This window comes from Saccopteryx bilineata, chromosome 2 (genome assembly GCF_036850765.1).
Source record: "Saccopteryx bilineata isolate mSacBil1 chromosome 2, mSacBil1_pri_phased_curated, whole genome shotgun sequence".
In the NCBI taxonomy this organism is placed as follows: Eukaryota; Metazoa; Chordata; class Mammalia; order Chiroptera; family Emballonuridae; genus Saccopteryx; species Saccopteryx bilineata.
In genome coordinates, this window is record NC_089491.1 from 28494547 (window position 1) to 28519474 (window position 24928).

Genomic DNA, 24928 nt, shown 5'->3' on the forward strand with positions numbered 1-24928 from the left:
TCAGGCACTAGAATGGTTCCGGTTGCAACAGAGCATAGCCCCCTGGTGGGCATGCCTGGTGGATCTCAGTCGGGCGCATGTGGGAGTCTGTATGCCACATCCTGCTTCTCATTTGGGGGGCGAGGGGAGGGATGACAAAAAACAAACCAAAAAAAAGTACCAAAAAACTCAAAAGTACAGAAACATTTCAAGGGCTTAATGTTTATCAGTAGCTGATTCCTTGGTATTGGAAAACATTATAGCCGTTATTTTTTAAGGCCAGACAGTAAATTGTGATCAATATCATATCATTTACCTTTACAAGAATGTAAGGAATTCCTTTTATTTTATGCTGTGTAAACAGCTACTGCTCTCATCTTTTAAAATTCAGGTAATAAGAACTTATATTATGCATCAGTTTTGACAATTCCAATGACAAAAGAAATAGTGAGGAAAAAGAAGCTAACAATGTTCTCTATTTTCCACATCAAACACCATAAATAGCCGGATACAAAATTTTGGTAGGCTTCAACTACATATTTAATCTCCATCTCTTTCCCTTTCTCTCCAGTTTTTTGTTCAGACACTTATTTCTATTAGTTGGTCAACAAGGGCTGCAGCAAGCCAAGAAAATTAGTAAACAACCGTTCAACATGCCATTTTTTAATAATCTGAACTTTCCCTCTGTAGCTCTTGCTCTTATTAATAGCCACTCCAGCGCTATGGAATAACTTTAGGAATCTGTGGCCCATAACTAGTTAAGAGACTGATTTTATTCTGGATCTCCCTGAAGTTCAAAGTCACTGTTCAGTGGGCCTCAGGGTTGATTTTCAGTCTATCTCTGGCACAGAACTTGGAAGAAATCTTAATCACATCTTTCCAAGCTAGTTCTAGGGACTGCAGGCCAAGTCATTTAACATATCTGAACTTCACCTTCTTCACAAATTGGCCATCAATAATATCTATTCTACTGATCTCTCAGCATAATTTTAATGATCAAATGAATAACCCTGAACTGCTTTATAAACATTAATAAATACATAAATGTTAATTTCTACAAGAAGATTTAAGAAAATTGAGAGGACCTGAACTAAACTGAAAAGGTACTTCCTCACTACTGAGCCATAATCCATTCCCTGAGAAAACTTTGGACACATCTTCAGTGATGTTCATATATTTATATTAAACTGAAATTTATAAACTAAGGACCCGCCTGAGAAGGTTAACACTACCATCTCAGGCTATTTTACCTCTCTGAATACCACGATAAAGAAAAAACTAATGAGCCTGACCAGGCAGTGGTACAGTGATAGAGAGTAGTACTACGACACGGAGGATCCAGGTTCGAAACCCCGAGGTCACCGGCTTGGGCGTGGGCTCATCTGGTTTGAGCCCAAGGTCACTGGCTTGAGCAAGGGGTCACTCGCTCTGCTGTAGCCCCCGGGTCAAGGCACATATGGGAAAGCAATCAATGAACAACTAAGGTGCCGCAAGGAAGAACTGATGCTTCTCATCTCTTTCCCTTCCTGTCTGTCTTGTCTCTATCTGTCCCTCTCTTTGTCTCTGTCAAAAAAAGAAAAAAGAAAGAAAAGGCTAATGAATATGACTACTGTAGTCCTAATTTCTCCATCTTAAAACTCCTATGGTTGGGAATTCTGGGTGGGGGCAGGAAGGATGCAACCACATGTAAAATGTTTCCTGTCACGAAGTCTCGAATAACTTCCGACAGCCCTTTCGTTTTATGCTGTGTAAACAGCTGCTGCTCTCACCTTTGGTCTCTAGAGTCACCGGATCAGAACACTCTCCAGCCACAGCTTTATTACAAGCTCGCACTCTGAAATTCATATACTTTGAATCAAACTTTAAGCCTGAAAAAATGAAAATGGTTTCAGACGTGAAAAGTAAAGGAATCTACTCCAAAAGTATGAGTATAAACCTTCAGACAATTTTCCCTCTTTGAAATTTTTCTTAACTCAGGAAGAATATAAATTTATGTCAAAACTGTGAAAATGCCTGAAATAAGAGGAATAATGATTTATCTATTGTTTTCTTCAAAAGAAATCATACAGTTTATCAATAAATTTTTTGTGAAAACTTAAGTGATAAAAAATACTGTCAAGCCTCATTAAGAGTAATATTTTACTCAAGGATAAATGTTGCAATTTAAAATAGCATATTCAATTTCTGGAAAGTAGACACCCTAAGGAATTTTTATATTCATGAAACATTGTCTTCTTACGTGAAAAATAAATTTAAAGAGAAAGTGAACCATAGGGATTAATAGCAAAACTCTGTAGTCATGTCTACATTAAAATAGCCCCAAAATTACTAGCTATGGGACTTTAAACAACATGACAGAGCCATAGTTTTGTATCTGTAAAACAGAATAAAACCAATCTCATAAGTGTAAATATTAAATGAGATGTATTGTGTAATACATTTCAGCCCAATTCCTGAAAAATGGTAAGTGCTCAGTAATGGTAAAGTTACTAATATTAATGATCATGCATAAAAAAGCATTTAACAACTCAGGCAACATTCGGCCATTTCAAATACCCAAAGTCCCCTGTACATAGAGATAGCTTTTTAAAGACTTGCAAAAGGCCAACAAACAGATGTCTAATACCAAGTCACAGTTCTACTTTAGGTATTAAAGTACTTTAGGTATAAAAGGTAAAGGCAACAATATTTGTGAAGAAGTGTGTACATCTAGAAAATTGACAGCTTTTTTTGTTGTTAGACAAAGGGTTAGATGAATGGCAATGGACAGACTTGAAGTGGTGACCACACAATACAGTATACAGATGACATGTTGTGAATTGTGCACCTGACACCTGTATAATTGGGTTAACCAGTGTCACCCTCCAAAAAAACCAAGTAGGAAATAAGAAGAAAACCAAAGTAAAACTTAAATGTTATTCTAAAATACTGTTTCAGAACATCCCTGCATGTTTGTTCTACATACATTGTTTTTACCAGGTTGCATATATCTCCAGAAGTAATTTAAATGAAGATTTTCTTGGTATTTTAAGAGATAATCACTTCTATAATGAATATATAAAAAGTCACTTGGCTAAAAAAAATTATCTTTTAAAGTAACTCAAAATACTTTTCACAATTATATTTCTTTTCTGAGAAAGATTCATGAAACGTAGCCGTTTTACCTGTCAGCGTATGTTCAGTTCCCTTAATATTGTCAACCACCTCCCAGCACCGCTCATCCTTCACCCGTGGAAGTCCATCAAAATTAGTTTTCCTGTATTCCAGTATAAAATGGTCAATCTTATTATCTTCCTCTGGCATTCTCCAAGCTACTGTTACCGAGTTGTCAGCCACCAGACACTCTACTGGATCTATCTCTGGAGCTTTGGGGACTAAAAAAAAAAAAGGGGGGGGGGCTCATTTCTCATTCATTATAGTACTAATCAATATTCATGTCTGTCATTCAAACTATGGTTTCTCATGTTGCTTTTGAACTATTCATTTGAATAGTTGTTTAAAAATTCTTGTTTCAAAGTTTTTTCATAGACTTATTCAAAGTTTATTAAACCTTAGTAAACAAAAAGCAAGTCACACATGCTCAGGAAAAAGAATCAAGAATCACTTGTTACTTCTCAACATGTACTTTTAATCTATTTCTAACAGCTGTAGAATATAAATTGTCACTATTGATAAAACAGAATAACTGGCTTTGACTTCAACAATTAAAATAATTCAAGATCTTTTCAATGTATTTTTTAAATAGTTTATAAAATAATTATAATTTCTCAACTCTAAACAAAAATGAACTCTTCAACCATGCAAAATGCTTAAGAAATTTAAAATGTTTCTTCACAGAATTTTATGACTTATTAAAATAAATTAGGATAAATGAGCCACAATAAACATGTATGAACATTAATCGATTTCTTTCCATAAAAGAGGATTTTCCATCACTCCCCAACATTAACAGATGTTTCATTTACATAACAACAGGCTAATTGGATAGTGAGGTCTTCCAGTGATACAGATGTCTGAAATGTATGATTTTGTACAGGTACTGTATTTAAACATTTTGTCTCTAAAAAAAATGTTTTAAAAGATTTTCTCCAAGTATGTAAGGGTGGTTCAACATTTTAAACCAATTAATGTAATCTATCACATGAGAAGAAAAATCATATGATCATATAAAGAAACAGAAAAGAACTGGACAAAATACAATCATTCATGACAAAATTTTCAGCAAACTAGGGATAAAGGGGTACTTTATTTGATAAACACCACCTACAAAAATATCTATAGTTAAAACCATAATTAATGTTGAAAAACTAGGTATTTTCTCCCTAGGGCAAAGATGTCCCTCCTATTCAACACTATACTGAAAGTTCTAGCTAAATACAGTAAGACAAGAAAAGGAAGTAAAAGGTAGAAAGGAAGAAATGAAACTGTCTTTGTTCATTGATGATATGCATTATTTACAAAGAAAATACCAAAGAATCAATGAAAAAAAGTCCTGAAACTAGCAAGTGATTATAGCAAGGCTACAGGACACAAGGGATGAACCAGCCGAGTACAGGGAAACTTTAGGGCAGTGACACTATTCTGTATGATAATGTTATAGTGGACATGACATTATTCATTTGTCAAAACCCATAGAATTGTATAACACACAGAGTGAACCCCGATGTTAACTATGGGCTTTAGTTAATTAATACTGTATCAATAATGGTTTATCAATTAAAACAAATGTACCCTACTAATTAATGTAAGATAGTAATAATAGGGGAAATTACATGTGGGGAGGAGGAAAGTATGTCTGAAATGTGTGATTTTGTACAGGTACTGTATTTAAACATTTGTCTCTAAAAAAAATGTTGTAACTCTAAATGTCTCTAAAAATATGGTAACTCTGTATTATATGCTCAATTTTCCGTAAACCTATACCTGGTTTTAAAAAAACAAAGCATTGATTAAAATACAACAACAACAACAAAAAATTACAAACAAAAGTTAAAATGTGAGACCTAACAAATAGCAAAGTAAATATCTCGGATGAAATAATCAAGACGAATAGAAAAGGAATTTTATACAAATTTTAAATCTTCAAGCCTAACTATACTGCTCACAAAAATGGGATATTTTATCACTCCATATTCATTTTGAAATATCCTCTCATTTTTGTGAGCAGTATAGTAAGAAAGAGCAGGAGGAAGAGAGACAGGACAATTGATCTCCATTAACTACAGTCTCCAAAGTTCAACTGTTATATGTGTGTAATTGTACAATAAATACTTGGAATCTGATATACCTTATTAGTAAGACAACAGACAACCAAAGAAGTGTTTATCATTTGTCATTATGATTAATTTTCTTCATCTGTCTTCTGGAGTTTTTGTCCCTATAATACATAACAGATGCCAGTCTCTATTCTGGAATATAAGCAATACAGACCACTAGTCATTGCCAAGAGAATGGACCACAGACATTCATAAATTTCATGTGCTCTGTGTTGCCTACATGTGAGGAGATGTAAAGGTGTATTTGGCATGTGGCAATTCTATAATTTTGCTAAGTCAAAAATCTGTACTAAAAGTCCCAAGAAGCTGATATAAAGAGAGAGTCACTTAGGTGCTGGCTGGTAGCTCAGTTGGTTAGAGAGTCATCTCGACATGCCAAGGTGCAGGTTCAATCCCCGGTCAAGGCACATGCAGATATCAACCAGTGACAGCATACATGAGTGGAACAAAAATTAATAGATAAAAATTTTTAAAAAGAACCTGACCTGTGGTGGTGCAGTGAATAGAGTGTTGGCCCTGAAACGCTGAGGTCACTGGTTTGAAACCTTAGGCCTGCCCAGACAAGGCGCATATGAGAAGCAATCAATGAACCACTAAAGTGAAGCAACTACAAGGTGATGCTTCTCACTCCCTCTCTCCCTCTCTAAAATCAATAAATATAATCTTTATAAAATTCAAATTAAAAATAAGAAGAGAGTCACTTAGTCTGTAAGTGGGCCTGGCTAACCTCCACTATACACATCTCTATTCTGCTACCATTCCAGTAAGAATATACTGGCAAGTGGATAGAGTCACTTAGTCTGTTAGTGGGTCTGGCTAACCTCTACTATACACATCTCTATTCTGCTACCATTCCAGTAAGAATATACTGGCAAGTGGATAGAGTCACTTAGTCTGTTAGTGGGTCTGGCTAACCTCTACTATACACATCTCTATTCTGCTACCATTCCAGTAAGAATATACTGGCAAGTGGATTCTTCTTTCAGTGAATGGTGGCCCCCAAAAGAAAGCAAACTGCTACATGTGGTAACTGAGGTAAAAATGAAAAAAAGACCCAAGAAAGTGGTGATACTTGGGAGGAAAATAAAAAATTAAGATAATTTAAGAGCAATATATCAAATTAAGGTTGACCTGAATCTGATATATGGGAAGTTCACCCAAGATTCTACACAGAATAAAAAGTTCTTTAAATGAGGGATAAACTTCAGGAGATGAAAGGTGGTAAAATTGTCATATAAAAATATTACTTAGAAAATTCAGAACTGTCTTTGAAAATGAGAATGAAAAACAATTCAGTGATTCCCATAAAGCAAGTTAACTAGCAACAGCGTAGAAACTGCTGCAGGAATCTTACTGATGTCTTCCCTGCATGTGCATGTCAAAGTGTAAGTGGCATCAGCATTGCCACAAGCATGATGTTTCTTTTCAGCTGTAGAAGCTCAGAAAGAATATAAACTCTAAGATTTAATGTATTTTTTTAATGGCTTAAGGTAGAAGAAAAGAACTTTGCAAATGTCTATCATCATCACTTTCATTTTTCAGACTCAGATAAGTCCATGACTCATGAACTATATATAATGCAGGGTAGAAGTGATTTCTGTGGTATCTATGGAATGAATTGCTAAGGGATAAAGGTATTGGTTCTTATCAGAAATTTTTATGCTATAGCAGAATATTAAAAATTGGTAACATGAGTTCATCTTTCATAAACTTTAACAACCTACTATGCTTTTTCCAGGGATGAAACTTCTCCCTAACAGGATTGTGTTTTTATTATACCTCATTCCTTCAGACAGTCTTAACAGTTTGTCAAAGAATAAATCTGAATTGTGCATGCAATCTATTTGACTGTAAAGTAGGCATGGCCTTGGTCTGTTAAGATATTACTGAAAACCCAAGAGAAAGAAAGTAATGGTGAGAAGATTGCTTAAAAACACACACACACAAAAAAACCCTCATGTGTACATTCACAATCTGACACTCCTTCTAAATTTAGAAGTAGTGAGAATGATAATATAATGGTTAGTAATTCTGAAAAGCCAATTTACAGGCAGATCTCCACTGACAAGTATACTTTCTTCCTCTACAACTATACTTCCTTTTATTTTTTTTTAAAAGACTTTATTCAATTCTTTTTTCAGAGAGTAGAGAAAGAGAGAGGGAGGGAGAGGGAGACAGAGAGGGAGGGAGAGAGAGAAAGAGAGAGAGAAGGAGCAGGAAGCATCAACTCCCATATGTGCCTTGACTGGGCGAGCCCAGGGTTTCAAACCAGTGACCTCAGTGTTCCAGGTCGACGCTTTAACCCACTGCGCCACCACAGGTCAGGCATACTTCCTTTTATATTGTACTTCCTCTATACTTTCTTCTCTCCTCTATACTTACAAAAACTGCTCTAAACTTCTGATCTATTCCACACAAGTTAATACTTCACTTGTACTAATATTACTAGTCCCATTAGTTTCATGACTACTAATCTCTTCTTTCCAATCATATTTTAAATCCTTGACCAAATATTCAGAGAAAAATGGTTTCATACCATCAACATTCCCTATTCAAAAACAGCTAATCTCTAAAAAATAAAGCCAGCTCAAAAAAAGCACCTGTTTAAGTAAAACACTTCACTTATAAGAGATTTCCTGATCTCCCAAATCACCATGTCCAAATTGTGTTAGCTATCAACTTAACATTGCTTGATGCTAGCTTAAGAGAGAATACTGCTAACCCAAAGATCTTTAACTGGCTCTTTCACACATGTGGACAAATTATTTGAGACTCGACTTCAAATGGACTTGGCTGCTGAAATATCCTCAACCCAATACACTAATAAGCTAATGTCAACATATCATTCCTGGAAATAAAATTCCACCTTAACCAACAACAACCACAGCAATAATGGTAATGATAGCAGCTAATATTAACTGAGTGTTGACTGTGTGACAGGTACTATTTCAAGTGCTTTAGAGATTTCAATCCCTTTAATCATTATAAAAACCACAGAAGTACAACATCACATCTTAAAGATAAAGAAAATGAGGCAAAGTTAAATAAATTATTCAAGGTTACACAGCCAGTAAATGGCAGCCAGGATTCAAATCTAAGAAGTTTGGGCACAAGACCCAGTGTTAACCATTACAGTATACTGCTTCCATCAAACAAACAATAAAATACATGTCTTTACAGGGTTCTTAAGAATGGAATTTATATACTAGTAAAACAATTCTCTAAAAATAAAGAATAGCAAATGTATTATTACTTAGCTGAATGAAGAAAAAAAATCATGCTATACTTCTTTAATATTTATATTACAATGTTCATACAGAAAAACCTCGCAGAAAGTATTTTTTATATATTAAACTTTACATATAATACATGTACTTACTTACCTGGCAAAAACTTTAAAGTTTGCAACATCTGTCTTTCCTGAGAAAAATCCACCATTAAATGAGTCATGCTGTCACTGACCTTTGGTTTCAAAGAAAGGCGAAAGGCTGAAGCCATTGTTACTCTACAGCAAACACAAAAATACTTTTAAAAATAGAAATATGGGAAATATCATACATTGAATTTATAAAATAAAAAGATAGAAATTATTTTACTCTAATGACTTCAGAAACTATCACAAAGATAACAAAGCTAAATAGAAATTTGTTTAGTCGTTGAAAATTAACTAAATAAAAAACTGTAAAATGTTTTTAAATTTAAAGACATTAAAGATAAATTTAAGGAACTTTCCTCCAGCCAGTTTTATAAAACTGCATACAAATATAGTAAGTATCCTAAGAGACAACTATTCAGCATGAATCAGCCAGTTTTATAAAACTGCATACAAATACAGTACCATAAGAGACAACTATTCAGCATGAATCATTTTTAACAGACCCAACAGCCACCTAAACCTCTGTACTCACAATCCCACCGACTTCCTGATGCCGCCTCACTCCTTTCCACATGCCAAATAGAGAAGTGCACGTATACCCTGACTCACACACTCTCCCTACACTAACAGCTACTCCGCGTATCCTCAAAGAAGAGTAGAGGTACACTGACCAATCCTGGACAGCTAGGTAGCCACTACGGGTAGGCCATGGATGAGAAAGGAGAGAAGTGACGTCACTAGTAGGTGTCACTCTGATGTGTCAACATCAGTTACATGGAAGGATACAGGAGAAACAGCTCTGTGAAACCAAAAGCCACAGAAACAAAAGTTCAATAAATACTTATTAAATGAATGTGGTATAAAAGAAAAAACAAAAAGAACAAAGCCATACCAGACCTTGTTTTACCCACAGTATGGGGAAACTGTTCTATTAGAACTGGGAGAAAAAAATTATCATGTTCTATTAATTTGTCATTTTATCTCAAATTTCAGTTTTTCATACTATAGTAAATTTTCAAAAGTATCACAAAGTAATCCCCTTATTATCTTTCATCAAAGAATACAAAAGTAATACTCATGAGTGCTGCCCTCCTGGTACACAGTTTGGGAGAGGAAGAAAATAGAGCTGGAGGAGCCACGTCACTCAGATCTGCCAAGTCTACCCTAGAGATGAACTGGTGTGAGAGATAGCAAGATTGTTGCTGCATTCAGTTTGGGGGGGATGAAAAATGTCTAACTGTTGCTGTATTCAGTTACTTAATATCATTTTAAAACTAGGAAAGTAATCATTTTATTTAGAAACAATGTTAATTGATCCAGTTATCAAGAACAAGGTGCCATACTGAAATACACTCTATGGGGAAGGGAACTCACACTTAATGAACTCCTAGCACAACAATATTTCTTACACACTACTTTAAGCTGCTGATTCTCAATAATGAAATTTCAGATTATTTCAATAAGAAGTTAAGAACAAAGGCTAAGTCTTACATACTTTGTTCTTTAAAGCCCTAAGTATCTTTGATTTGGAAACTTCTGAAAGAGCTATATTCAGATAGGTACTTAGTAAATGCTCACAGAATCAATGAATGAGCTGTTTCTAAACCTGATTACTTAAATGCTTTTTTTGAACTGTTGAGAATAAATATCTGAAAGTATATTAAGGAATTTAAATCTGAAACTTTATCTGCAAAATTTGATTTACTCACTATAGCCTCAAAGAAAATGAATGTTCCCCAAAAGTGCAATAGAAAGGTCCAGCAAAGCCAAAAAGAAAAAAGAAAAAAGAATAATGACCTTTATTTTCTAGTCAATGAAAATTTCAGTTTCCATAGGTCAGATTAGATATATCACATTATAATATTTTTATTATTATTTTTAAACTTAATATATTTAAACAATTGTGCCTCAAAGCTAAACTAAAAATCTAAAATCCATAGATCATTATATTACAGAACCCATGTCATTAGAAATGTTTTAACTCAATCTGACTTTTTTAGATTTTTTCTAATAGTGTAAGTGAATATAAGGATCACTTCTTAAGTTTGCAAAGAGAAAATAACCGCAAAACATATAAATGGACACTTTTAATTTCCTCAAACTACCTACTTATAACTTGATTCTTCATGACCTCTTTCTTTCAAGAACCAGTAATTCCGACAATACACCTCAACTAATCATCTTCCAACATGACTAAGTGCCAGAAGTGTGCCCAGTGCTCTGTAAGGACACAGAGACCTGTAGGGTCGTCTTCTCATTTCTGTCTTCAGTGTTTCCTGTCACTCCGTTATTCCTCCTGTATAACTTTGGTCACAGCAAATGATAAATACTGAAGTTTCACAGAAACTTTCATTTTTATATATTTGATTTCTTGCTCAGGTATTGTTACATACACACTTCCTTAAAATACCACTTTCGCCTTCACATCAAGGTATACTCCTTTCCTTCTTCAGTGAAAATATTTTATTAGGACTGTAGGAACAATTTATTTTTATATTGCAATAATGGAATTCTAGAAGCTTGCTACCTGGCAGAGCACCTAAAAAACTGTGTCAAAGAAACATGGACATTATGAAACTAAGAATCAAGTTTAAAAAATTAAGATAAAACCCAGAAATGTTCCTTAGGTAGGAAGTAAAAATTTTGTGGGAAGCCAAAAAAAAGTACAGGTTTTGAAAAACCAAACAAAAGTAAAAACTAGTAAGTAGAATTTTCCCTGGCATAAAAAAGAACCTTGACTCCTGAGACCCCTTGGATACTGATGACATCAAGCCCCGAGGCTGGCTCAGAAGAAGAATAGAAATCAAACTTCACTGATAATAAACTAAAATTCTGGCAAAAATATCTGGACAAAGAAGAGGTCAGGGAAAAGGACAGAATTCTGGGAAGCACAGAACCACAGAGATTCCCAGAAGAACAAGAGAGGATTCTGCAAGGTCTCTCACAAAGTTTTTGGACAGCCCAAAGCCTAATTAGAAAGTGACTTCTACTACAATCAGGGACCACTGCAGGATTTAGTGGGAGTAGGTGGCTCAACAGAAGAATAATCTAGGCCTTGGCTGGTTGGCTCAGTGGTAGAGCTACAGCCCAGCATGTGGATGTCCTAAGGTTCAATTCCCAGTCAGGACACATAGGAGAAGCGACCATCTGCTTCTCCACATCTCCCCCTTCTCTCTCTCTCTCTCTCTCTCTCTCTCTCTCTGTCTCTTCTTCCTTCAGCCATGGCTCAATTGGTTTGAGCGCATCAGCCCCAGGCATTAAGGATAGCTCGTTGGAGCCTCTGCCTCAGGAGCTAAAAATAGCTTGGTTGCAAGCATGGCTCCAGACAGGGGTTACCAGGTAGATCCCAGTTGGAGTACACTGGGGAGCCTGTCTCTCTATCTCCCCTCCTCTCACTCTGAAAAGAAAAAAACAAAAATGGAAGAAGAATCTAGCCAGGGTGGAAGATGGATCACTCACAGTGAATTCCAGCAGACACAACCCAAAACTACCCTATCCAAAAACCTACCTAGCATCCAATCCTCAACCAACCAATACTTTTTATCTTTAAACTCTCATAATCTCCTTTCTACATTCGGGATTTATAAAACTGATCCATGCCTTTCACCAATTCTTGATATAATATATACAAAAAATACAAAAATACATGTGCTAAAAATGCTATGACTGCTATGCTAATCTTGCCTCTAGTCAAATCAACAGCCATGAGAGAAACACAGAACTGAAGTCATCAACCAAGATTAACAATAGAGACACTACTGTTTCTCACACTGTCATGAATAATTTTGTAAATCATCTGATGAAGAGTAATTTCATACTGGTGATTTGAAGAACAGTGCCTTTCAGAGACTTATAAGCCTCAAATGAAGAAATCTAAGTGATCACCTCACTATAGTCAGTGACCGGCGATGAGCCAAGCAGAGTAGAACCTCCCCTCTGGAGTGACCCAATCCAATTGCCAGCAGCTCCTTCAGCCTTTCAGTGTATTCATTATAGCAAGTACTCAATTTCCTTTCTCAATCCTGACTCTAGCAAGGAGAAAGACCTTTTAAGCCAAAGTCATTATTTTCTTTACTATTCTCTTCCCATAAACTAGACAGTAGTGGCATTAGAAAGAGAGAGAGATGGCACCAGGAACAGGGTGGAATGAGAATACAAAGGTGTTAAACAGGAAAGCAGTGAAGTAAGAGAGCTTTAGCTCCTGAGGACTATTTAAAATGCTGTAACTTCTCAGAAAATAAGACACACTTACAAAATTTAAGAAAAAATGCATTCCAGGAATATATATTTTTAATTATTAAAACTGGTTCCCACCCATTAGCATATTTAAGAACTATACTAAAACTAACTATATTATACCAGAAATGAAATTCTTTTGGAAGTACATAATTGCCCACAACTATGTTTCTTTTTTAATCATGCTAATATATTGCTTATTCCAGAAAATATTCAAAAGACTTTTTTTTGTACTTGACCATTAGGTATTTTTATTTTAACCAATGAAAGTCTAATAAGAATCTGTTCTTGAATTTCATTTCTGACTTCAATATCAACACTTAAATAAAAATGTAGGTTTTATTCCATACCTATCCTTGATCTGTCTGGCAGCCTTGGAGCAAATCAGGGAGAAGAGAAAGAAGGCAGTTAGTGCTTTTCATGCAAGTTTCCATGGCAGTGACATGCAAGAAAAGTTAGGATACAAACCCTGGAACAGATTAGTTCATATTCACCCAAACATAAATTATAGGAAATTTGTGTAGTTTGTATCAGCTTACAAGTGATGTTAGAACTACAGTAGAAAATCTAGACCCCATATAAATCACCTTAAAAGAAGGGACATTCAACATTTCAAACTAAAACCAGATGACTATAAATGTTTTTTCTTACCTTACGATTATCATAACACACTTCCACTTCCATTCAGTCTGACACTCCTGCACTAGAACAATCAATCTCCTTTATGGGACACACATTTCTATGCATTCTGATGGTTTTCTTACACAATTCAAACACGCTCTCCAATTTTTCTTCAGGGATTTCTTTCACCACATCATGACTGTCCCAAGTTTTCCCTATGTGCCTTCACTGGGCAAAGACTTTGTATTGAGAGCCTGCCTGCCAACATATAAAACTAGGCTGCAGTTCTACAATCCTATACCCCCACCCCCACCCCAAAGTGAAGTTCTAATGGCGAAAATTCAGACAAGGAGAAACCAGAGAAATACTTCTAGCAATGTGGTCTTTTCCTTAGATGATGTCATAGAAGCTGCCAACTTAAACTTAAGACTACATTAAAAGATTTCCCCCCCCCCCGAATGCTAGCATAAGTTTAAGAAGGGGACAGAGCTATTAATTGGTGACTGTCACAGAAAAATGATGAAAAATGCTAGTAAAAACTGCTGTCCTTTTTATATTTACATGCAATATAATATAGCCAACAAAAGCACACTGACCAGCATAATTAATGATGTAGCCAATGTAGACTATGGCTGTTTCCTTCGACTCTCCAACCCAGTGTCCAGCATAAAGCTTGGCGCTCAGTAATGTATAATTATTAAATGTAACCGAACAATAAACATAACAATGCTTCTGTTGCCTCTCTTCTTCAGTTCTAAAACTGTTTTTTTAATATCATTCATTTTTATACCCAGTCTAAAATATTCTTGTCTGAGAACCTTTCTACACAAAAGAACAGACCGCAATTTAGATCAGCATATTATGCAGGTCCAGCACTACCATAGTAAATTCTGTGACCTTGTATACTAACCATTCCATTTCTTTATTAAGGGATTTTGGTCCTTAATGTTTCTAAAGATCCTTTTCAAGCTCCACATTCTGCAGCAGACAATCTAATTCTGTGCATCGATGATATGTTCCTTAAATCATGACACTACTTTGGTACCAGGGATAAGAAATGTTAAGGTAGTTAATTATACTGATTTTTTTAAAAGTAATTGTGATTATAGCTAGAATTACAAACCAGTGATTTTAATATGAGTGCATGGGAGGGGTAGAGGAGATTGTTCTCTGCACTTGATGTTTCTTCACTATGGATACATGTCCACTAGCATGACTCCCTTGGCCTCTCTCTGTTTCCTCATTTTTCCTGGGAAGGTGAGGTGCTCTAATCTGACTGTGAATCTGAAATGAGAAACTATAAATAAGCAGCTCAGCACCTTTCCCTTTTTCTGCCCCTTGCCTTCCCACAGAGAACATATATTCTATTCTTTCCCCTTGATGCAGTAAGTTTCACTGAAACAGCCTCCCCCTCTCCATATACCCGAGGTAACCCAGTAATGACCATATCTAGGTGGGTAAATCTGTCTAATTCTATGATTCAATATTAGCAAAGCTTACCTATTGATACAAGTCAAATTCTCTAGTATCGTTTTATCAGTATTTGGCATCTTATCAGCTTTGTTTTACCTATTTCTGAACTGGTTTAGAACTTGGTTAGAGGAATGTTACTAGAAGTCACTATCAAATAGCCCAACAATATAAAGATCCTTACTGTTTTTTAATCTGACTATTTTATTCAATTTTGTATCTAGTGTTAAATCAGTAAGGTGGTGCCATTTTAAGTGTGTGCAAGTGTGCACACATACACATGTAAGCTTTCATGTTATCACTTAATATACTAGGCTGTTCATGACAAACCTGAAAAAAAAACAACAGATAAAAAAGCTATATAACTCAGAAAAAACTGTTGTCCCGTGTACATATATAAATACACCCAGCAGGTAAAACTGGCAACTCAGTGGTTTCTCTTTCATTTATGTTCAAATTTTATAGCACAGACACTGTGTAAATGCAGTAAGGGTTGAAAAGTTATTCTGTGCAATAACTTTTATAAAGAGTGGAAAGTCTCAAGTTTTGAAAATATTTTTCTAAAAGGGCCAATTTTTTTTAAATGTCTTAAATTGGAAAATAAGTCATTTCATCTTTTTTCTGGAATTTCTTCTCCTGAAGCAGAAAGCTATTCAAAAGATACATGTTACAATTTTGCTTGATTACTCTAAGTTCCAACTGTGATGTATTTTGTCTCTTAAACATCTCTATTTAATAAGTACCAACTGATCCCCTCATCTACCATGGCTCTGTCTCCAACACATTTATTTGATAATATTTCCACTTAGTGAGTTATGAAGTGGTCTCAGTGAATGCTTAGATTTTTAGGTTACAGTACTGCATATTACCAGAAAGCCTTCAAGAATTATTAGTCATATTATTGTACCTTGCTCAACATGACTATTTTCTATTTCAATTTCAATCACTATTTCTAATTCAATCTCCTAATATTATTTGCCAGCACTTCATTTCCTTCTGTTTCTATCAGAGACAACTACTTTCTCTCTCTCTCGTTCCCTTTCTCCACCTCTCGATTGTTTTTGAAATAAAGCTTAAAATTCTGATCCTTTATCAGTTATAGGACGAAGACCAAACTTCCTTAACAGAATTGTAGTTGGAATACAAAGTAGTAATCACAAATGGTTCTTCACAATTAACAATTAAACATAAAGTTAAACCATATCTTTTCCAAATCTCTCTCATTTTTAATCTACAATGAGCATCGATACAGAAACTATTTCCTTTCGTGACTCTATCCAGCCCTTTGAAGATTAAGATCTTATTGTTTCTATATCCCTTCTTAATATCCTCATTTTCCTCCCTTTATATAGTAAGGTGTTAAAAGCAAACTACTCTAAAATAATTCTATTTATGGAGCATCTAAATTGGATGCTATTTTTAAACACAGATAAAAAGGGAAATATAAAATAAAGAAGTTTTAGATTTTGCTTATTGTACTCAATAAATCATTTTCCCAAACAGGACATAATTTGCAATTTCCAAATTTCTTCTGAATCAAAAAATTTGAAATTTGTCAGCAAATAATGAGTCATAATCAAAGTTTAAGAGATCTGAGTTTCAGCTCATCACAAGAACTAGCAAATCACAACTCTTTTGGATTCAGTTACCTCATCTATAAAATAATGAACACTAAGATATCTTCGAACCCTAAAAGTCCATCCTAAGCCATCTTATTAATAGATAGGAACTTTTTAAAATTATACAAAACAAATTAAACATTTTAACAATCTAAATACAGACTGAAATGGAAAAAGAGACAACAGAGTTAGTTAAAATCAGAGATCATTTATAAATAGCAACAAAAGTAAGAATATATCTGTTTCTGATCATTGCTAAGAGAAAAATTCACTAACCCCGTCAAAAGAATGAATCTAGGAAAAACTAGATGTCAAAATTGGCATTTGCTTGAGAGAATTTATCTTTATTTTGATTTGCAGTAAAGCCAATAGAGATCCTAGTAAAAATCTGAATGCCACACAACACTGAGAAACTTTTCAAGTCTTGTATACATGTTCACATTGTTTTATACTTAAAAATTTCCTACTAGATTTGGGACAAATAATTTATAATGTTTCCTTGAGACAATCTGAAAATCAATAAAGAACAAATACTTAACACTTTTTTATAATATATAATTGAGACTTCTACCCTCATCCTAAAATTACGTATTAAGGAATAACTTGGGAAATAAAGGAGACTCAGTCACACAGTGTGAAGAGATAGATTCAAAATGGTATTTTCTTAGACAAAAATACCAACTTAAAAAAATTAAAGAAACTGCATGACAGTTAATTACATATAAATCTGTTTATAAAAAAGAACTATTTTTTTAAAACTACAACCATTTAAAAGGCTTCACAAAGTCATAGTAAATAACTTGAAATAAATTTTGAATACACTACTGCATACATCTGCTCTATGACTAAGGACATTTATATACTAGACTACATTTTTATAGAATATAAACACCCATAAATAAAATAAAGGGAAAAATTATAGCTTGAGCTATTCTTAACAAATGTTTAGATTTGTTTTTTTAAATATTTATTGATTTTTGAGATAGCAGAAAGAAAGAAGGGGAGAGAGAAATATCAATTTATTGTTCCACTTATTTATGCATTCACTGTTCTTTTCTCACATGTTCCCTAACAGGAGATAGAACCTGCAACCTTGATATACAGAAGGATGCTCTAACCGACTGAGCTACCCAGCCAGGGTAGATTTGTTTTTAAACTGCCTTCAGAGCTGAAACATTCATGCTTTTGTTAAGGGTCCTCTCCTCTCAGCATTCCTGAGTTCCGCCCCCACAAGCAATAGTTCTGCCCCCCTGGAAATACTGAATGAGCTTCCACCCCTCTCTGTATGTGCTCTTTGTGGTCAGAGCCCGATACTCACTAAACAATATTCCGGCCCTGGCCGGTTGGCTCAGTGGTAGAGCATCGGCCTGGCGTGCAGGGGTCACGGGTTCGATTCCCGGCCAGGGCACACAGGAGAAGCGCCCATCTGCTTCTCCACCCCTCCCCCTCTCCTTCCTCTCTCTCTCTTCCCCTCCCGCAGCCAAGGCTCCATTGGAGCAAAGATGGCCCAGGCGCTGGGGATGGCTCCTTGGCCTCTGCCCCAGGCGCTGGAGTGGCTCTGGTCGCAACAGAGCGACGCCCCAGAGGGGCAGAGCATCGCCCCTGGTGAGCGTGCCGGGTGGATCCCGGTCGGGTGCATGCTAGAGTCTGTCTGACTGTCTCTCCCCGTTTCCAGCTTCAGAAAAATACACACACACACACACACACACAAAACAATATTCCAACAATTATGTGTCAAAGTGAGAAATACACAAAACCCATTCTCATTTTTCATCTGTGATCAAACGTAGAAGAAATTGTTTCCCTTTTGCTTTAGTCTATACACTTTATTTCATTGTAGGCACCTGGACAGGTAATCATTCCGCCCTTTCTAGTCTGACAAGGGGGTTAGGTGTGAAGAGTGTGATGAAGTAGCTGGTTAGTTACACTGACTTGGAAAATGTCCCACAGACTCAGGTCTTCGTAGGTGGAATTCAAGTTCTAAATTCAGGGGGTGGGGAAAGACAGGGATATTAATTTTGGCAAAGAACTGAAGCATTGTTGTGCAGACCAACTATGAGCAGAGAACTCAGGTTTGGTGGGGTTTTGGTTACCTGTCTACCCAAAAATAAAGCTAATGATCAGATCTCATTTGCTGATGATCTTCCTGCATATATTTACTATCAACCAAATTTCTAATGGTTTAAAAAAATTTAGTGAATGTATGTTCTAACATCCTTTTCCATTTGTACTATTTTCCCTTGTTCAATTTCAGACTATCTAACGCTAGTAAATAGCATAGCTTCATATTCAATTCTCATGTTGAGGTACAATGTGGTTATTTAAACAGCCATACTTAAAATTCTCTTTTTGAAGATAATGAAGTCTAAAAAGACTGGATTTTAGCCTACGGTATTTTTTTGTCCCCATATTAATCAGACTTAATTACTTTACTTCGGGATATTTGTAAACAGTATAACTTAGAATTTTTTTCCAAATATCTGACAATATGCTGCTAGTCCAATAGTTAATTTTCAAAGTCATCCTTCCCTATTTTGTCAGCAGACTGGTGTTTGAGGCAAGCCTGCAGTCCATGCAGCTGGCTAGGAAAATGAACTTATGTTCTTAGAATCAAGCCATTATCTGAACCTGTCCAGTTAGCTCAGCTGGTTAGAGCATCATCCCAAGATTGCAAGGTTGCAGGTTCAATCTCAGGTGAGGACACATACTGCAAGCAACCAATGAATGTACAACTAAGTGAAACAAGTGAATGCTCTCTCTCTTTCTTTCTCTCTCAAATCAGTCAATTAAAAAAAAAGTTACAGAAACCATTATCTGGATACTACCCTGCTCACAAAAATTAGGGGATATTTTATCACTTCATGTTAGTTTAAAAATATCCCCCAATTCTGCTCACAAAAATTAGGGGATATTTTATAGCTTCATATTCATTTTGACATAGCCCCTAATTTTTATGAGCAGTATATTTGGATATAATCAGAAGGTAACAACAAAATAACAGTTAAGCACTTTTCTTGAATAAGAAACTCAGATATCTGGCTAAAAAACACTAACGATTCACTTCACCACATCTCCAAACAGTTTTAGCTATTAAGCAGTATTGCAAAATGCTCAAAGACAAAATCAAAATTGTAAAATAAGAGACCAACTGGCCACATTAAGAAAATATATTTAAAACACAATGTGATTTATTTTATCAGAACCTTTTCAATTTATAAATAGCGAGGGAAAGTTTTAATTAACAAGGCTGCAAAGGACAAAGGAGAAAGAGTGAACAGCCTTTGAGAGGAAGGGAAGAAGAGTATGAAAATGTAAATTAAAAAAAATAAACTTAGAAAATAGAAACTTTTTTTTTTTTACAGAGACAGAGAGAGAGTCAGAGAGAGGGATCGATAGGGACAGACAGACAGGAACGGAGAGAGATGAGAAGCATCAATCATCAGTTTTTTGTAGCAACACCTTAGTTGTTCATTGATTGCTTTATCACATGTGCCTTGACCACTGGCCTTCAGCAGACGGAGTAACCCCTTGCTCGAGCCAGCGACCTTGGGTCCAAGCTGGTGAGTTTTGCTCACACCAGATGAGCCCGCGCTCAAGTTGGTGACCTCGGGGTCTCAAACCTGGGTCCTCTGCATCCCAGTCCGACACTCTATCCACTGCGCTTCCGCCTGATCAGGCGGAAAATAGAAACTTTTATCACAGCTTTTCCAAGCATCGGTCTCTATTTAAATGCAACTGTATTCAAGTTATTTTGCACATATTGTACAGTTTTCCTGTCTTCTTCCTCATTCTCAGGCTCTCAGCTATTAACTTTTGCTGCTAGGATTATGTCTGTCATTAATTCTGCCCTACTCCACTAGAAGACTCTTTTGACAACTAGGAAACAGAAGAAAAACCAAATTTTTGTCCCATACACATATTAATAGTCAACAGGTCCTGAGAAACTATCAAGAACAGAGGATATGGCCCTGGCTGGTAGCTCTGTGGATAGAGCATTGGCCCAGCATATAGATGTCCCAGGTTCATGCTTGCTTCGGCAGCACACATACTAGATGTTCCAGGTTCAATTCCCAGTCAGGGTGCACACATGAGAAGCAACCATCTGCTTCTCTCCTCCTCCATCTCCCCATTTTTTCCCTCTTTCTCTGCCGCAGCCAGTGGCTAGACTGGCTTGAGCATGGCCCTGGGTACTGACTATAGCTCCATTGTTGTACAACAGCCTCAGATGCTAAAAATAGTTTGGTACTCTACCACTGGCCCCAAATAGGGTTGTCAGGTAGATCACGGATGGGGTGCATGCGGGAATCTGCCTATCTCCCCTCCTCTCACCTAAAAAAAAAAAAAGAATAAAGGATATTAACTCTTGCCCATAAACTTATGACACTAATTTTGATGTCTTGGATATCTTTTGCTTTCTGTATGTATTTGGTTATGTTCCAGACAATTGAGGTTATCACATAGATGCTCTCTAAACAGGTGACATATCTATATTTTTAAAGTCCCTTAAAGTATCATACATGTCCTCTCATAATTGCTTTATATAAGTGCTACCAAATGCAAAGATGAATCTCCTCACAACCCACCTCCAAATTCGAAAATTAGCTCAATAATTTATAGAAAAATAACTTTTTTGACTAATTTTGTTAAAAGAAATTAATTTTTAAAGTTTATTTTCAAAATGTAGGGATATAAGCCAGCAAATGTTACCTTCTCAAGATTTTCCTACTTTCAAGTTCACAGAAAAATAAAATAAAAACATTAGATGAACACAATGGATTATAAAGCTACCTTTCTAACACTAATACAGCTCAATAGTTTGACCACAAAGACCAAGAAAAATAACATCAAACTCAAATACTTTATCTTGGTAAGATTACTAAATAGTCTATATTCTGCTAATTATTATATATAGCTCAATTTTTCAATCATTTTACTCCATTTTTTAGTAAATTCTACATCCTCATCCTTCATCAAATATAACAGATTTGATAAATTGGTAATTACTGAACAACAACCTTACTTAAAATAAAAACCAGAAACTAGAATTCAGAATCTCAAACCCCAGAACCTAGGTTAAAAGAGTAGCAGTCTTTTTCCTCCACTGTTTATATTTTCATACCAAACATTCCCCTTTAGATAAAGAACATATATTTTCATATTTGAATAAAACATCAAACAATTTCTTAAACTAAATGGTGGAACATTTAACAAGAAGTTTAGTAACCAACACGAGGCTGCAGTGCTCGTCTTCATCAGTGACAATGTTTCTCCATCAGTTCTCAGAAAGGAATAATACGAGACCCCCCATTCCTTTTAGACTTTGTATGTTTTTAAGATTTTTATTTTACTGATTTACAGACAGGGAAGGGAGCACGAAGTATGAACTCATAGTTGCTTCTTCAGTTGTTGACTGACTGCCTGTCATACATTCCTTGACCAGGCAAGCCAGGGATTGAAACAGCGACCTCTGTGTTCCGGGTCGACCCTGCATCCACTGCGCCACCGCAGGCCAGGCTAGACTTTATATTTTTTAGACTGAATAAATTCAAAATTACAAGGGAAAATAACCATTTTTTAAAATCAGAACTTTCCTTTTCAAGAGGATTAATTTAGTTCTATGGTTGATTTGTTTGTACCTTTGAAAATTCTTCAGCCTCCTTTATATCTAATGACCGTGTTGCAAATTCTAGTAGTTCTTCAGAGTTCTCCAGGGCATTATTACACTGACTAAGCTGACTCTAGAAAAAAAATAATTATCATTAAGATAAAATTTCCTATCACCATCAGAATCTTAAATACAGAGTACTGTTATAATGAATTTACAGAGAAGTTTAACAGCACTACGTGTACAAAAATATTGTAGAGAGCTACTGAAGCAAGGCAATCACTAGTCATATTTTTAACAAATTTTAATTATCTTAATACAGCGTATTTAACATCTTTCCATAACTTGTCCAAAAGAGCTTAACTGAATACAGATAAAGATATACTTATCATTTGAAAACACAAAAGAAAGTAAAGCAATTATAAATAACTGGGATCAAATTTAAAGAGTCTTCTCAATCAGGGCAGTCAGAAAACTATCAACCATTTAAATTAAAATATCAGAATAATCCATCTGCAGACAACACCTTCTATAATGAAGACTGAATTTCTTGATGATATTTAACTATTTTTATTTTACTTAAAAAATTATTTTATTTATTGATTTGGGGGGGGGAGAGAGAAACACTACTTTCGTTGTTCTACTTATCCCAGAATTCACTGGTTGACTCTGACTCTCACACGTGCCCTGACCTGAGACTGAACCCGCAACATTGGCACATCAGGATGGTGCCCCAAAAAGGTGGCTGAGCTGCCTGGCCAGGGATTTTATTTTATTTTTTTCAGTTATCCAATGTATGTGGATTTTCAGGGGGGAAAAAAAAGGAAAGTAGAGAAAAGGACCTAAGAGGAGCTAGTTAGTCAATTGCCATTAATTAAAAGCTAACAATATAAGATACATGAATAACATGTGGTAAGCAGTAAATATTTTTCTAAATACAAATAGCAAAGTCCCTACTGTAAAGAAGGATGTTAATAACAGTTTAATTTTGTCTAGCCAACTGAAAGTTTTCTTTTTAAATGTGTCTTTTGCCTGCTCCTAGCTCCCCTACTAACAACATCAGAAAACAGCATACACAATTGAGCAGACAGAAGGTCCCCCCCAAAAAAAATAAGCACCAACCAGGTATTCGGATCTTAGAGGTAAGAGAAAAGGAGAATATCAGGGGCACTGAAACATCGCTCACTCCAGGAATGGTTCAAGTTCAATAGATAAAAATTGATAATGCACATTCAATATGCATGAGATTTTTGTCACTTTATGGGAAGAAGCAAAGGTAGAAAAATATGACTCATGGCCACTTTGATGGCAGACTGAATATGTGGTATGGGCTACGTTGACAGGAATGTTGGCCAGTGAACAAAACGAAGATGAAGATAATTAGAGTTGTTCTGGAGAGAAAAGGTACAGGAAGAGAAAAAAAGAGGTTAAAGATTAAGCAATTAATGCTTAAAATGTATTTCAGGTCCTGGCCGGTTGGCTCAGTGGTAGAGCATCAGCCTGGCATGAAGGAGTCCCGGGTTTGATTCCCGGCCAGGGCACACAGGAGAAGCGCCCATCTGCTTCTCCACCCCTCCCCCTCTCCTTCCTCTCTGTCTCTCTCTTCCCCTCCCGCAGCCAAGGCTCCATTGGAGCAAAGTTTGCCCGGGCGCTGAGGATGGCTCTGTGGCCTCTGCCTCAGGCGCTAGAATGGCTCTGGTTGCAACAGAGTGACGCCCCAGATGGGCAGAGCATCGCCCCCTGGTGGGCATGCCGGGTGGATCCTGGTCGGGCGCATGGGGGAGTCTGTCTGACTGACTCCCCATTTTCAACTTCAGAAAAATACAAAAAAAAAAAAGAATGCATTTCAAACTGGTGCTGTGAAGAGGGTGCAGAAATATGCACAGGGTAAGTTGGGGATTGGATTTTCAGAAAAACAGTTTTCCTTTCCTCTCCAATCTCATGTTTTAAAATAATAAATTTATTTATTGAAATTTATGAATACTGTATAAATAATTCTTTGAATGACTTAAGTAATTCCACCTCAACCTCCCCAATATAAATAAAAAAATCTCAATCTGGGAAGTATGGACAGACTTAAAAGCATATCTGACCCTTGAAAATTGCATGTGTACAGTGTGTGTGTAAGAGAATGAGAACGTTTGTATTCTTCCAAAGCTTTCAGATTCTCAGACATGTGTGAGCAAAATCAGTACTGTACATAAAAGTGAGCTGCATTTCTATACACAAACAATGAACAATCCAAGAAGAAAATTAAGAGAATAATCTCATTTTCAATAGTGTCAAAAAGAATGAAATATACAGTGTCTGTAAAGTCATGGTGCACTTTTGACCGGTCACAGGAAAGCAACAAAAGAAGACAGAGATGTGAAATCTGCACCAAATAAAAGGAAAACTCTCCCAGTTTCACCCTATTCAGTGCAGTTCGATGTGGGCTCACACATAGATTTTTTAGGGCTCCTTAGGTAGCTATCCCATATAGCCTCTACAGACTCGTCACTGACTGATGGCCTACCAGAACGGGGTTTCTCCACCCAACTGCCGGTTTCCTTCAACTGCTTATCCCACTGAGTAATGTTATTCCTCTGTGGTGGTGCTTCGTTATAAACGCGTCGATATTCACATTGCACTTTGGTAACAGATTCAAATTTAGTGAGCCACAGAACACACTGAACTTTCCTCTGTACCGTCCACATCTCGACTGGCATGGCCATGGGCTGCTCCACTGTATACATGGTGTTACGTC

At 36.0% G+C, this 24928-nt stretch overlaps 1 protein-coding gene across 3 annotated transcripts in view; it reads right to left on the reverse strand.

Moving 5' to 3' along the window:
• The window catches only part of FSD1L (fibronectin type III and SPRY domain containing 1 like), a 66078-nt gene that overhangs the window by 17682 nt on the left and 23468 nt on the right, over window positions 1-24928 (reverse strand). For all 3 annotated transcript variants that reach the window (XM_066256605.1, XM_066256603.1, XM_066256604.1), the window contains exons 4-8: window positions 22214-22315; window positions 13218-13240; window positions 8639-8760; window positions 3144-3353; window positions 1749-1847 (exon numbers count right to left, since the gene is read on the reverse strand). In XM_066256605.1, the coding sequence (XP_066112702.1) occupies window positions 1749-1847; window positions 3144-3353; window positions 8639-8760; window positions 13218-13240; window positions 22214-22315 (556 nt within the window). The remainder of the gene's footprint in view (window positions 1-1748; window positions 1848-3143; window positions 3354-8638; window positions 8761-13217; window positions 13241-22213; window positions 22316-24928) is intronic.